At 36.5% G+C, this 15,032-nt stretch overlaps 1 protein-coding gene across 2 annotated transcripts; it reads left to right on the top strand.

Annotated features, from left to right (window-relative positions):
• The first annotated feature begins 3,597 nt into the window (after positions 1-3,597).
• On the top strand, positions 3,598-6,033 carry LOC122994137 (protein shisa-like-2A). 2 transcript variants are annotated; one of them, XM_044368669.1, is made up of 3 exons: positions 3,598-3,944; positions 4,544-4,680; positions 4,932-6,033. In XM_044368669.1, the coding sequence occupies exons 1-3, from the start codon at positions 3,766-3,768 to the stop codon at positions 5,111-5,113; spliced, it is 498 nt and encodes a 165-aa protein (XP_044224604.1). In that variant the 5' UTR covers positions 3,598-3,765; the 3' UTR covers positions 5,114-6,033. The 2 variants fall into 2 exon arrangements, with proteins under 2 accessions (XP_044224604.1, XP_044224603.1); XM_044368668.1 differs by having other exon boundaries at positions 4,929-6,033.
• The last annotated feature ends 8,999 nt before the right edge of the window (positions 6,034-15,032 follow it).

Raw genomic sequence — 15,032 nt, 5'->3', positions numbered from 1 at the left:
CGACCTCAGTACTGCTAAGATGATGTGTCATTGTGTGTGGGCTTAAGTGCACTTGAAAGATGTATGTGTCTCCATTTTCTAACAGGAAGTCTTAACTGTTATTTCTCTTTGCTTTACTGTTGTTTACATTTGACGATGAGAGCCGATGTGAAGGACTTTGACCAATAATGAGCCTTTTCTTATGAGGGAAGTGGATCTGTTGACTTTCCACAGCAAAGTCACTAACAGGGGCTGAACAACATTATTAAGAAGGCTACCCAGGAAACAATGACAACTGAAGGTTTTCCCCATCATTCTGTGTAAGTTCAGTGGATAGTAATACTACATTCAAGTCCCAAAATACTGTAGTATCAAAGTTTATGTAGTTGGTGTATTTTCCATTATATATTTCTTTACAGCGAGAATTTATTTACTGTGTGCTTTGTCATTAAAATTTTAGACAGGGCTTTTGTGTCTAGGTGCCTCAACCTGTGTTGTGCTGAAGTCTGAATGTATAGAGCCTTTTTGTTATATATTGCAAACCCTCCCTCTTAATTCCACTGTCTCTTTTCACTTTGAATTATGAAGGAAAAAAATAATCTCAAGAAATATGATTACACATGACATTGCAAATGAATGTATTGGTCTGAATAAGAGCTATTTCAGCATGAAATTAGAAGCTTCAGTGAAGAATGAGTCATACTGAGCGGAGTCTGTGAAAACTGTAAGAGAAAAGTTTCAACCAAATGGAGCTTTAATGTCTATTGCAAAGTCATGGACTCAATCAGATGTCAGCAAGATCTTGTCAGTCTTAGTCCAGGCTGCTTTCTGTCAAGCCAAGTGAGCATAGTAGCATGTTAGCTTTAAACAAACAATCTACCAAGGATATTAAACCTATTTATCAGTTTTTCTTATCTATATTACATCTGGGTGACATGCCAACGGGCACTGACATAACCTTATAAAGATAATATGGCTAATTTGTTAGAAAGTCATTTGGAGTCATGTTTCTGGGCACCTGGCAAATGTCATTCCAATATTTACAACATTTAGTTCTCTAAGTCTCTGCTAATCCCTGAGGGAAATATCTGGCTGTTTTGCTGTTAAATGCTAATTTGATGCAGGGAAGTGGCTTTTTGTTGGTGCTTTTTTGTTAAAAAGGAGGTTGATGAGAGCACCGACCGTGAACCAAAACAATAAAGTTGTTGGCCATATAACCAAAACAATGACCTAAAAGATGTCAAAAGTCTGAGGGGAACGGCACTCAGGTGATAATTCTCTTTGGTTTGTCACTATGAGCGACCCCTTTCACATTTCACATTGTCATTTTAATCATAGTTAATGTATAAATATTGATAAGTGCAGCTTTAAGGTCAGTTGCAACCATTTAAGTGCATTCAGTTATTCTGGATGATTCGACTTCTTTCCTTGTTCAAGCTGAGACTCCAACAGGAATGTTAAATACATCAGTTATCCCTCACACCTACAACTCAGTGTAATAGCAGAGCGAGGGAGATGTCAATCATGTGTCGTCTGTTTGCGCCTACACAGCCCAGAGGAGATGTCTAACTAGGTAAAATAATCAAAAACACATGTGTGGGTGTAGCATGGATGTGTAATAACACTGTGTTAATGTGATATGGATGAATGGTAGAGATATGAAACAATCCCATTTTTATGACTTGTAAACATTTACTTTTCATAACTGGCTTGTTGGGTTGAGTTGCAGTGTTACTGCCAAGCCCAATCACTCCACATACATCAACATTAAATACAATATTACCTAATAGTATTTTTAGGATTATCTTTGATATAAAGACAAAAAAAATCTTATTCCACTATCAATATCTCCGTTCACCGAGCTTCAAGGCCATGAATTATTATCATTTCATGTCAGCACTGACAGGTGAAGAGTCTCGTAACTGTAATGTAATGTATAAGGCATGGGCACAACTTATTTTTGCTTAATTGTGGAAGTTTTTTTGGACACTGTATAGAGCATAAATGTAAATTCAGACACTCAAATAATACTTTAAATATAGTGCATTAATAAATTGGGAGTCATTTCTGATACAGCTAATGTACTCATAAGAAGTGAAGGAGATGTCAATCACAGACCCACACAATCCTGAGAAAAGGTTTAATCAGACAAAAAGGGCAACAACTGTGTGGGTGTACCATGAGTTTTTAAATTGTATGGGTATTTTATTGTATTATATAATAAGGTATCAAAGTATTATTTGCATAAGTGGGTTGAGCCATCTGAGCTGAACGTTTAAGTAATCAAGATTCAGCAATAATGTAATAATACACTGTTTAATGTTACCTACTTCAGATTAATTGTGCTTTGATTTAGAAGTATGTACAATGTTAAAGATCCCCTCCATACATGTTTTAAGATAAATAAATTACTCTGCTTTGAATAAAAAATGTGTCTTAACATGTTTTGTCCATCAAAAAAGTTCAATTACTATTTACTGCTTATTAAAATCCTTGAAATTACATCTACTCCTTCCCTCATTGAAAAATCCAGAATCTATGAACATGCAAATATATGTTTCATTTCTCAGTGTTTGTGCACTGGAGGCTTCAGGTTTCTACACCATATAAGTGTTAATTGCATACTGGACCACAACTGGCTCAGAACTAGATGTGATGTCACAAATCATGATAGTAGATCACGCCTTAAACATCCAAGTGAAGTAATAATAAGTAAAACACATTTTTGAGTGGAGGGGGACTTTAAATGTTCGTCTGGGAGTCAAACACATATTTGAATACAGCTGTAGGCCTATGTGTCAAAAATTATAGGACCTTTAATCGGTGATGAATCAGGCAGAACAGTAGATAAGTGTCCTTGTGCTACTGAAATGTGAGCAAATATATTAATACACCTGCTACACATGCATTACACTCACCATGCAGCTCTTCGCTATTTTGTACCATGAGGGATTTTGCAACATCCTTCCTACATGGACAAATTAACATGACTATTATGTAAAACAGGGCACAGCTCCAATAATTATCACAGTATGTGATCAGCAACTTTTTAAAAACACCCACTGGGTTTAAAAAAAAGCAAATGGTGAATGTATTACATGGCTATTAAATCGCAGTTGGTTGGACAGATATTGTTATTCAGTATGGACATTAACTCTATTGCAGAAGCGACTGTAATGGAAGAAACACAGACATTAGTTTTTCTGAACTTAAGTTGGTTAAATCCTACAATTAAGTGATGAAATCACCTACAATTAAAACCGAATATTTAAAAATCGAGTTTATGAGATATTCACAAATCATTTCAGTAGAAGGCTCAACTTTTTCTTATACAGAAGTTGTGCATCTTTTTCTCTTTTTTGTGGGTAATTAACAGCATTGCGGAAAAACAGTGATGTGTCGAGGTCTGTTAGGGTTAGATTAGGTTCAGGTTAAGGTGAAGGGAAACACAAAAGTGTTCAATACATCCATCATCAACAAATAAGCTTATTGTGTCTACAAACTCAAGCAGATTAAGTTAGGAGGTGAGAACATATGTGTGTGTCTGCGGGTGATGAAAGAGGGAGGGAGGGATGAAAAGAGGGGGAGGGAAGGAACCGGATTTCTTCAGATTCAAAGTTTTACATCTCTGTCTCTCAGTCGGCTCATTCACCGGGAAACAGCTGATGGAAAAACACACTCCGCCACTGTCAGAGCGCACTACTACTCCTGCTGAGGATGCGGAGATTTTCTTCACTTTAATCCACGTTTAACGGATCATAAGTGTGTTTTTTTTCCTGCTGCAGCATGAGCGCTGAATGCAGCGGTTACTACAGCGCTGACGGTGTGTTTGTGGACGGTTTCTCCTGCCCCAAACCGGGAAATGCTGCTGCTGTCTACTGTTGCGGATTTAATGATGTTAAGTATTGCTGTGATGATCCCAACAGTTTTTTCCCGTATGAGTATGGATACATGTGGTGGCTGAGGTAAGGAGGGAAGTCATTATTTGTCATATTTCTTATTTAGTCACCTATTTAAAATTCCTGAACATCACAGAGGTTGTTGTATGTATTTCCCATCATGGTCAACAGATTATTGTTTAAATTGTCTAACTGTGCAGAATGTAGGCAGCAGCACCTTTTTTAAACATGGTCTCACTTATCAGATACTATTCTCCGGTGATACATCACTGACTTTGTGTCAGTATCATTTCAAAAGCTAATTTTTCTTTAGTTGCTGGAATCCTTTTTACCTGTGCCCCTCCTTTCTCTCATTCTGGTCATTGCTTTTCTCCAGTGTGACAGTTAGAACTACACCATACACATCTGATTTGTTCTGAAGATTATCTTTGGCACAGGCAAAATATAGTTTTATAGTTTTTTCCATGTCCAGTTCAATGCAATTTCTCACCTCATACCCTTCACCCCACTATTTATCTTTCCATATTTGATCTTCTCTCTTTCAGTATTTTCTTTTGCATCCCTCACATCATCTTGTCTTCTCTTATTGCCCTCTCTCCTCTCCTCTCCTCTCCTCTCCTCTCCTCTCCTCTCCTCTCCTCTCCTCTCCTCTCCTCTCCTCTCAGTATTGGCGCTCTTGTTGGTCTGTCCATTGCAGCGGTGGTCCTTCTTGCCTTCCTCATCACCGTATGTGTCCTTTGCTACCTCTTCATCGCCACCAAACCCAGTCGTCTTGACAACGGCCTACCCCTCAGAGTGCCAGGTTAGTGTGTGTGTAGGCGTGTGTGTGTGTGTGTGTAGGCTCTCTCAAGTAGACTCATAAAAAGGAGTTAAAAGTTTTATTCTGATCTGTTCTTTCTGAAAGCCTTCAGTTCTGACAAATCTCTGCAATCAGCAGCGTTTTAAATCTTTAAATGGACCCATTTTTCTTTTGTGTTTGGTAGGTGAACAGAGCACATGATATGTGATCTTGAACCATGGATCTTGTGCAATTGTCTGTGTGCTTTCCAGCAGGAGATCCCAGTGAGGGATCCAGTCATGCGAGAGTGAGCTGTGCCTCTGGTCCACAGGGATTCAGAAAGCACTTCATGAGCAGGAAGCTGCACTGTGATAATCAGCCGCCAGACCCTGAGCGTCTCTTCCAGAGGTGCTTCACTGCGACTGTCACCGGTGTAAAGGTGGAAAGTCCCTCATAAGACACTGAGAGATTTCTCATTAAAAAATTGGACCAGCGGTTCAGAGGTTAAGAGAGCCACTGAATCTTGGAGGTAGACTGCTCTGCCTGGGAACAGCTATGACAGAGGGAGGAACAACAGCAGAATTTGGAGTTGTGGTGGTTGAGAGGAGTGAATATTAAGTATTGTATATTAAGTAGATATAAGATTGGTCAAATAAAGAACAGCTCTTGAGTGCTGCTGACACACTATGGAGGCTATGAAACCTCATGCCTTGATGAATTTCTTTCTTACTTACTTTCTCTCCTCCTCATGGCTCCATAACTAAGTGGTTGCAGCAGTAATTGAGACCGTATTAATGGAAATTAAGTATCCACCATCTTCTTGGAAGAGAATGCATATAATTGGCTTCATGAAAGCCAAAGACTCATTAAGAATTGTTGACTGATTAAGGCATATGCTAGAACAACAAGGGACGTAGGATCTCCACTTTACATTCTGGATGTACAGGATCATGTGCATCAGGGAAAGATGCTGAAGATGAGGCACATGGCAGGAAAAAGAGACTGACACACCAGCCAACACCTGAGTCTGGACAGCAAGGCTTTACCCTGATACAGATGGATACTGTAGATTTGTAGCCACATCTGCTATATTTAGTCAGGGACTGAAGGATGGCTTTACAGTGCGATGTCCTTGCCAGAAAGAAATGACAGCATATGTTGTTTGTTGCTTAGTGCTTAAATGGCCTATGTTTACGTTTTCTTGACAATTGACCTCTTGTCATCGTCCAAGGACTAATGGGCGGTCAGGGTGGATGGTTGTGAAACTGGATTGAGTGGGTTGACTGCGGTTTGCATCAGGACGTCTATCATAAGTCAATGTTGGTTTTATTCATTCATTTATTTATTTTTTGAGGATAGTTTTCAATTATTTTTTCAAACATAAATAGACATGAGACAAAGAAAAAAAAGGAATTATAAAAGTAAAACAAAGACAATCCACCCACCCTACCCCAGACTCCTCCGGGCAAAACATTACAAAATACTGGTAACAAACAGTACGAGTTCCTAGAACATTAACATTTCATACTAAAAAATCATACCAGAGAATAATCAACTAATATAGAAACACATCATAAGAAAAGAAAGACAAAGGGCAAGAAGATAAAAAAACAAACAAACAAAAAAACCTCAAAACATATACATATGCATAACCATGTACATATATACATACACATACACACATGCTTCTCTAACTGAAAATACAATATTGCTACTTACATCTTTATACATGAATTTTCCTGCTTAGGGATCAGAATGATGCATTTCTGCCAGCGTAACTCCTGTTTCTTCCCTTTTAAGAAACTGTACTAAGGGATCCCATATTTCCTTTCCTTGTTTCGCTGTATATATGTAATTTTTTTCTAATGCCATACAGGATGCCATCTCCTTAATCCACTCACTATAGATGATTTACTTTTACTTTTCCATCTAAGGGCTATCAGATTCTTTGTTTGCAAAATGCACATGTTGATAAGCACATACTGGCCCTTTTTTGTATTTAGATCCTTAAGGTATAAATTCATAATAAATACTCTGGGTTCAAAGGGGAGGTAGGTGTACTGAAACCAACTGTACAATAGTACAATGTACCTCTTCCCCGAAACTCCTTATCAACCTACATTCCTATAATCAATGAAGAAGTGTTCCTTTGACATCATTACATTTATTACAAGTATCTGAGATACGTACGAGATACGTACGCATCAGCAATTTGTACTGAATTAACTCAAGGCGAGTATTTATGGAATGTGTCTGTGTTTCCTCGCATGTTTTCTTCCAGTTGTCTAATGTTAAATCCTCATTAAGATCTTTTCTCCATACCTGTAAACTTTTCTCTGAGGACATTTGAGATCCTTTGACTAGAAAATCATAAAAGGAGGAAATCGATCCTTTGTTGTAGCAATTTTTTACTGTAATTTCTTCCAAGTAGAGAGGACAGGACATTCAACTTTTTGTTTTTGAGCTATATATATATATATATATATATATATATATATATATATATATATATATATAAAATTTTGTATTTGAAGGAATTTAAAAAAGTTGTTGCTTTGTAAATCAAATTTAGCTGACAGTTCTTGAGAGGACATAAGAGTTGCCTCCTTTTATAAATCTCTAGTTTTCTAACACCCCTTCTAAACCACATTTGAAAACCTTTATCTGATCTTGAAGGTATAAATTCCCCCACATCAGGCTAAACTGGGAGAGGGGTTGGTGTATGTGCATGTATTTTTGAATGTCCTGCCATACATTCATCATATTTAATACAATTGGATTAGTCGGTTTTGATGAATATAAATATAGATGTAGCCGTAAATTTGAGTCAAGGGAACAGTCCCTAACTGTATCCAACCTGGGACATTATCTAAAGAAAAATAAGACATAATTGTTCGTGGTTGAGCTGCCCTGTAGTACCACTGCAAATTTAAGCACTTAGGTGTGATAAACGTAATCTTGGGCATGTTGCTCCATATAAAATTACTAAAAGCATAAGCATTGGAAATATTTATCTTGGTGGGGGTAGAGGTATATTCTGAAACAAATAAATGAAACTTTCATTTTTAAAATATTAATTCTGCCAGTTAAAGACACTGGTAATGTCATCCTTCGTGCCAAGAGTTTAGAGTAGGCTACCAAACTCTTTAGTAGATCTTTAGTTTGTGCTATATTAGTAGGTGAAACAATCAGATATTTTACATTATGCCACAGTCTGATGAGGATTCTTCCACTCCCTTTCATTTAATAACATGATGGAAGATTTGTTATTATTGACCTTGTACCTTGATATTTCCCCAAAGATTGAGATAAAATTTAATAATGTTGGAATTGATTTATCTGAATTTTTCATAAAAATTATGACATCATCGGCAAATAGCACTATCCTATGTTTGGTTTGGCTTATTTGTATGCAAGATAAATCCTTATAGGATCTTATTTCTAAGTGGTTCAATAGCTAAAATGAAAAGAAGTGGGGACAGGGGGCATCCTTGGTAGCATCCTCTAAATATAGAGATTGGTTTGGATACCGTAGTATTGGTTAAGACTTTGGCTTTGAGTTTTTATACAATAATGTAACCCAATTGCAGAATGTTTCCCCAAAGCCAAATTTAGTAAGAATATGACAAAGATAAGGCCATTTGGCCATGGTATAGTTTGTCATAAAACATTCTCTATTGGGTAAAACATATTTCCTTTACTATCCTCAATACAGTGAATAGCACTATCTTGTTGCTGCTGTTTAATACACCAAGCTAGAAGTTTTCCATGTATTTCCTTTCATTCTATAAAGAAGTAATTTCTGTTGTATCTCTGCGCTGTCTCCTAAATATTGATATCATTTTTGTTCAACAAGATTTATTTTAGAGTCTACGGTTGCGATGTCCCTGTTGATTTCCCTAGAATTTGTATTAATGTAGCTCATGATCTGTCCTCTAATAACTGCTTTAAAGGCCTCACATCTAGTGGTTGTGGAGGCTTCAGTAGTATTCATTAGAAAAAACAAGTCTATTTGTTTCCCAAGAAATTCTATGAATGAGAGCTCCAGGAGTCACTTTAACTGAAATCGCCATTTTGGAGGGTCACAAATTAATTTAGAGTATATGTAAGTCAAGGAAATACAGGCATGATCTGATATAATAATACTATTGCACTGGCAATTTTCTATTTTAGATATTAGCTGGGCAGAGATTAAGAAATAGTTAATACTTACTTACAATCTTAACTTTCTTTTGTTAATATGTGAATGATCAACTTCTGTTGAACGATCTTTAGCTGGGTATGAAGTACAACTGAGGTCGTCTGCAATAATATTCTGTCCAGAAAGACTGGAAACTGTAAGGAATAACTTGGTATAAATTCCAGGATCATCATTATTTGGGCCATAAACATTTATCAGATTCAGTTTATCACCTTTAATTGTGCCTTGAACTACCAAAAATCTACCTCCTGGGTCTTTGATTACATTCTGGATCTGAAATGGAATAGAGATATATAAAATAGGATAAAAAACCAAGGAGCTACCATCATTGTATCATCACTCAAAAGTATAATTTATTGACCTTTGACAGTTTTCTTTGGTTTACAGATATGTGCCTGATGTATAAATTAATTCATGATCTTGCGTTCCAACCACTTAAACACTGTGTGTCATTCTGCAGGAACAATGCGAGGGAGACCAGGGCATCAGCCAGAGGTGACTGCTCAAATTTAGGAATACTGCTTTCGGACAATCAACATATTCAGTCAGAGCAGCAGATAAATGGAACTCAATTCCCACCCATATCAGAGAATGCAAGCTTCAGTATTTTTTAAAACAACACTTGGCTCAAGTTAAACCAATCATGTGATCACTGATCTAAACGTTTGTATGGAATCAACTGCTTTCCAACATGGAGAGTATGTAATGTATATTTTGTATGATGTTGATTAATATGTGATGTATTGTTTGTACATTTTGCGAATTGTATTGTTTTTAATTGTTTGTTTTGTATTGTTTGTATTGTAGTGTATTGTCTTTAATATTTTCCTGCCCAGGGACCACAGATGTAAATTAGCTATATAGATAACTCTGGCCCAACGGTTGTGTTGTACATGGCACCTGTTAAATAAACTAATGAACTAAACTAAACCAGTCTGGACTGGGACGAAAATGGATGAGAAAAAACCTGTCCTGGTCATCTCTTATTAATATTAGAGACATCTCCTGGGAGCAAATGTGTCTCCTGTAGGAAGACAATTTTTGCCTGTAACTGTTTTAATCTGTTCATGATCTGTTTGATCTTAGTTAATTTTAATTTGGGCCATCAACCTCTGAGCGGTTTTCACTCTTGGAGTTATTCTTTTAACTCTGACTTACCAGAAAAAGTTACCCCAATTACCCTTTAACTCAGATGCCTCTTAAACCTCATATGATAAAGAAAAAAACCCAGGAAAGACAGAAAAGAAAGAAAAAAAGGACAAAAAAGTATATAAGCCGTAACAAATATTTGTATTGGCGCTTAAGCAAAATGCATACATCCATCTATTCTGGCTGTATTTAGCTATAACTCAAATTAAGTCACAATCTTCTGTAAAACATTTGTCCTAAATGTGCAAGAGTTTTTAAGTTAACCATTTTATATTTAACCAAGGCAGAAGGAAAAAAAACATCAGTTCAATCAAACATAAGAAAGGTTCCCTATCTGGGAACAATTGTCCCAGAGTACAGATATAGCCTATTTTACCCATTTAAGAAAATAATCAGTCATGAAAATAGTACCTTGACATATCTTTTTACACAGAAAACCAAGAATATATTCTGCTAATATTGAACCATACTGATGATCCCAAGAAACTGTCGAAAAAGCCTGGATTCATTCTTCCTGTTTGAGTTCCGCGGCCCTGCGTGTGATCCATCCTGCTGGGAAAAAAGAAAATACCAAAGAAAATGAAAAAAAGAAAGAAAGAAAAAAAAAACTTCCCTGGCTCTTCAAACATGTTGGTTTATTTTATCTACAAGGTTTCTCTAAGTTGAACCAGCTTCAATCAGACATGCATGAAGGAATTGACCATTTATAGCAAAAATAAAATTTGGTAGAAAAGGCTCTGCTCTTTGAGGGACCTCTCAAAGAACCTCAACGAGGAATTCATCCTTAACTTATATAGTACATCAGATCAAAATACCAAAAATGTATCACATAAGGATGAGGGAGCTGGGATCTGCCAATGTAATCAGCAGAGTGATAGTGGAAAGTATCAGATTATAATGGCTGTGCTGTCCACCTGCATGAATATGCAGGTGCACAGTCAGCTGATCACCACACAACTGTGAATGAGGCAGTCATGGTGAGGCATGAATGAAACAGCTAATGCCAATCAGCTAGTACAAGAAAGACGTCAGAGCTCTTCCTGCACTAGCAACATGTTTGATTCGTTTTTTACCTGAAAACCTGACCTCAAATCTGAACCTTAGAGGTGGCAGATCAGACAATGCTCATATGAATTATATGAGCCAGCTGGTTTCTACAGTACAAAGCTGCTGCTACTATTCAGTGTGGATGGTACCAGCATACCACTATATACTGCTATACTTTGTATGTTCATAGTGTGAAGATGAAAGTTTTTCATAGCTGTCTGACCACTGTACCGTTGAGCTAATGACATTTTTTCAGCCTCTTTTATTCAAGGAACCCAAACTTACTAACTTAGTACATTAATATAAGGAAAGAGCAGGAGATTAAACGTGCCTCTCATTCTTCTTCTTCTTCTTCTTCTTCTTCTTATTTCACATCAAAACACATAGTAAATGGCGGTATGTCACCGTACTTAAATGTTACAATGGCCCTTTAGCTTTTGTCAGAAGAGCTCTGATTGTTTTACAGTGTTACTGTAGATAAAAATGGCATCACAAGAGCTGCATTTCAGTGAACTCACTAACACACTATGCTCTGTGTCTAATGGATGGTCAGTTCCTTCTCAAAACTTTCAAGTGCCCTTGTTTTTGTATGTCAGAATAGTAGCTTAAGTATATATAACCTCATGCAAAATGTCATGCTGTGATCACATTTCGCTTGTGTAACTGTTGTATGGAAAATGACCTCAATATCTTATTTTAACAGCACTTGTGTCACTTGTGTTAACAGCATTATTTTCACTACTAAATTGTGCCATGAAAAGAACACAAAAAAGTAAAATAGAAAGCCTCATTCATCAATATGTTCATAAATGTGTGTTTACATGTTTTGTGAAATGTTTGGAGGGATAAACTCTTTTGTTGTATCGGCACAGACTGTATGTTGATGAATACCATTTGTAACTGTCAGGAAAAAGGAAATAGAAAGGATTGTGTTTTTTTGAGAGCCCATGTATGAGCCCAGCAATCTAACAGTCATGCATATTTCAAAGAATGAAAGAGGAAAGCAAGACTAAGGGTTTGCTTTATTTTCATATGATGTCCTTCGTTGATGGCGGTGCTTCTCAGATGCAACCATGAATGTACAAAGTGATTTATTTACACAGTTCTTGAGCATCAAGAGCATCACTAAAAGATGAATCACAAGACACAACATGATTATTATGCAGTGATGCTGACATTTCAGTCACACAGGCTATACTGCCCAGATTGCATGTGCTGGAAAAGCAACAAATAAGTAAACAGCTCATATGATTTTCTATGTGAAGTGCTGTGAAATCATCATAGCAGCATTTTGATGCACTTAAAGGTATTTGTTATCTACAGAAGACCAACATGCAAAACTGAGTGATTATTTCTCTATCATTACATACTACATAAAGGAAAGGATAGTTTAGTTATCTGTGAAAGTGAGCCACAAATTTTAGCTGATTGTGGTAACAACACACAATTCAAGGAATTTCATATCTCTTTTCATTCTTAATCAATTTATCTTAAAATAAATCTGATGTTAGTTCCAGGAGGGCACGGCACTTTTAAGCACAAATAGTTTGAGAGAAACTGTTAAATGAGCAATTTGGATAATGAAGGGCTTTTCATGTCTCCCTTTTTCTTTGCTATAAAGTCACTATATCAGTTTAGGAGTTTAAGAGAAAAAGATTAGATGGGTCAGTGAGACTTAAAGTCAGGCAGTTCAAATCTTCCACTGCTTTTGGATTCTTAATCTTTCTCTGCAGTGAGACACTTCTTGGAGAGAACACCGATGCTAATGAAACAGCTTTCATTATCGTAATGACAAATGTAGTCACGTTGACCTTTTTTTCCCTTGGGTCAAAGATAAATGAAATAAGCCAGTACCTCCTCCCTCACTGATGTGATTTTGCACATGTGATTATATGCAGACATTTTTCTCAGTTCCAGCTCTGACAATGAGCATAATGAGACAAACTATTATGAATCAAAATCGGATGGATTTTCTCTCTCAGTCTAACAGCACTCTGATCTGCACATTGAGAGAGAAATGTATTATTGGAACAGAGAACATCTTGACTTGTAGAGCATCCATTAGGAGCTATTGTGCTTCAAACTACACGCATGTCACTGTATTAATAAGCTACATAGATGTATTAATGTGCCTTCTCTGCTTTGAAATATGGAGATGGAAATTTGCACAGCAAACTGTGCAAAATGCACAGCATGTCTATAGCAGAATGAAGCTCTTTAGATGATTGTTCTATTTCTAGATTGAAGGTCAAGAGTAAAGATTGCAGATAAAAGGCTTGAACAACGTCCAGAGCCTGTAAGCAAAAACTAGACCATCCATCACTGACACATATCACAGCAGGAGGCAGATTGCAGAGAGTGTTTTGTGGTGAATAGATGTATATTTGGCAGTTAATTATTTCAAAAAGGCATCTGATTCAGCATCGGGTCTTTTTTAAACAGGTGAAAGAATGTGTTCACCTATTTCCAATGCAAATCCATCCATATCATAGATCATATAAATATGATTTGAATATAGATACAAATAAGATTTATAATAATAAAATATAATATGATCCAATGCATTTGAAAATAATTAATATCACGACACACTAGCAAACATGTACTTGAAAAAGAAAAATAATTCATATTGGAGAGAACGAATTAAAGACAGTTAGAACCTTATTCATCTCACTGGAAAGTATGTAACTCTAAAGTGAATGGGCTGTGACAAATTGATTTCATTTTCTTTTTAACAAGGACTAGATGAAATTTGAAGGACTGGTGCAAGAGGTATTAAAACATTAACATGTAATGCTTCACTGCTATTCTTCTTATGTCTGCTTAAGATAATAGTAAGCTGGGAAATAATGAGAGTGAACAGAATTGATTAAAAAGAGAAAAAAGTTTCACATAGAAAATCGTTCACTCCAGATGAAGAGACTTCACACTTAAAGCTGCTGTACAGGAATACACCAATGCCAATGTAAGAGATTAATGTAACTTTGAAGTAATTTGGTTCATTGGCAATGAAGCAGTGACTTTCCCAATGCAAAAAAAAATATTTCCAGTCTAGGAGGTTAAAATGGATTCATTCTTATATCACTGTCATTTTAAAAGAAAAGTGAAAAAACTTTACAGGTGACTCATGACTTTAAATAAAGAGGATTTCTGGTGATCTTTTGCGAAATGTGTCTCTCTTCTTGGTGATAAAAAGTGCAGAGTGTTTAGTGAGGCACTGAGACATGACAATCTCTGAGTCAAATGTCAGAGTCCTTGAGACACTTTATGCTCTTTTAAAGACACATTATCTCCTCCCACAGGCGAGATGAGAGATGATGGTTGAAAGTGCATTAATAATGAGACAGCCTGTCATAATTTCACATTGCCCTCCTCACCGCACTATCTATTAGAGACCTGATGATGCAGTGGGAAGTGATTCAAGAATAAAAAAGAAAAACACTATTTTCATGACAGTGGAATCCAGACTTTTTACCTCACTGATTGTGTGTATAATCCAAAAACAAACTGACACAGATGCTCTCCATTAGCTATACAACAAGACTTCTTGCTGCAGCGCTTTTGTTTTACACACGTCTAATGTGATTACAGTGCCACTACCTGGTCTCAGAGCACAGATGCAACTATCGTGACAATCCATGTATCCAAAGGCTCCTTGCTTCCTGTCACTGAATGTTAAATTACTCCCTCTGATGGTTGATGATTGATTATTGACCTCTATTTTAAAAGAGTAAACTATTTTCTTTTCTTTCATTTCAAGTAATAGTCATAATAAAATTATTTATTTATTTATTTTACAGATTCTTAAAGACAGAGAGAGGTATTACTGGTCACACCTGCTTAAAATAGGGAGTAGAAAAGGAATTTAAGAGTCGAAACAATCAACAAACCAAATCAAGTTATTCATTAACATCTCTGTCTTAAGGGCATGGCGCAGGAAGGGGAACATTATGGCATGTCCTGCAACCTTTGCCCAGTA

This window comes from Thunnus albacares, chromosome 12, assembly GCF_914725855.1.
Source record: "Thunnus albacares chromosome 12, fThuAlb1.1, whole genome shotgun sequence".
Lineage (NCBI taxonomy): Eukaryota > Metazoa > Chordata > Actinopteri > Scombriformes > Scombridae > Thunnus > Thunnus albacares.
The sequence above is the reverse complement of the archived record's forward strand: the minus strand, read 5'-3'. Positions and strand labels throughout refer to the sequence as shown.

What these genes read in the sequence shown, in the direction of transcription:
- LOC122994137 (XM_044368668.1), top strand. Translation starts at nt 3,766, where the DNA reads ATGAGCGCTGAATGCAGCGGTTACTACAGCGCTGACGGTGTGTTTGTG. An exon ending in GGATACATGTGGTGGCTGAG is followed by an intron (nt 3,945 to 4,543) that starts GTAAGGAGGGAA and finishes CTCTCCTCTCAG; the next exon opens with TATTGGCGCTCTTGTTGGTC. An exon ending in CCTACCCCTCAGAGTGCCAG is followed by an intron (nt 4,681 to 4,928) that starts GTTAGTGTGTGT and finishes TGTGCTTTCCAG; the next exon opens with CAGGAGATCCCAGTGAGGGA.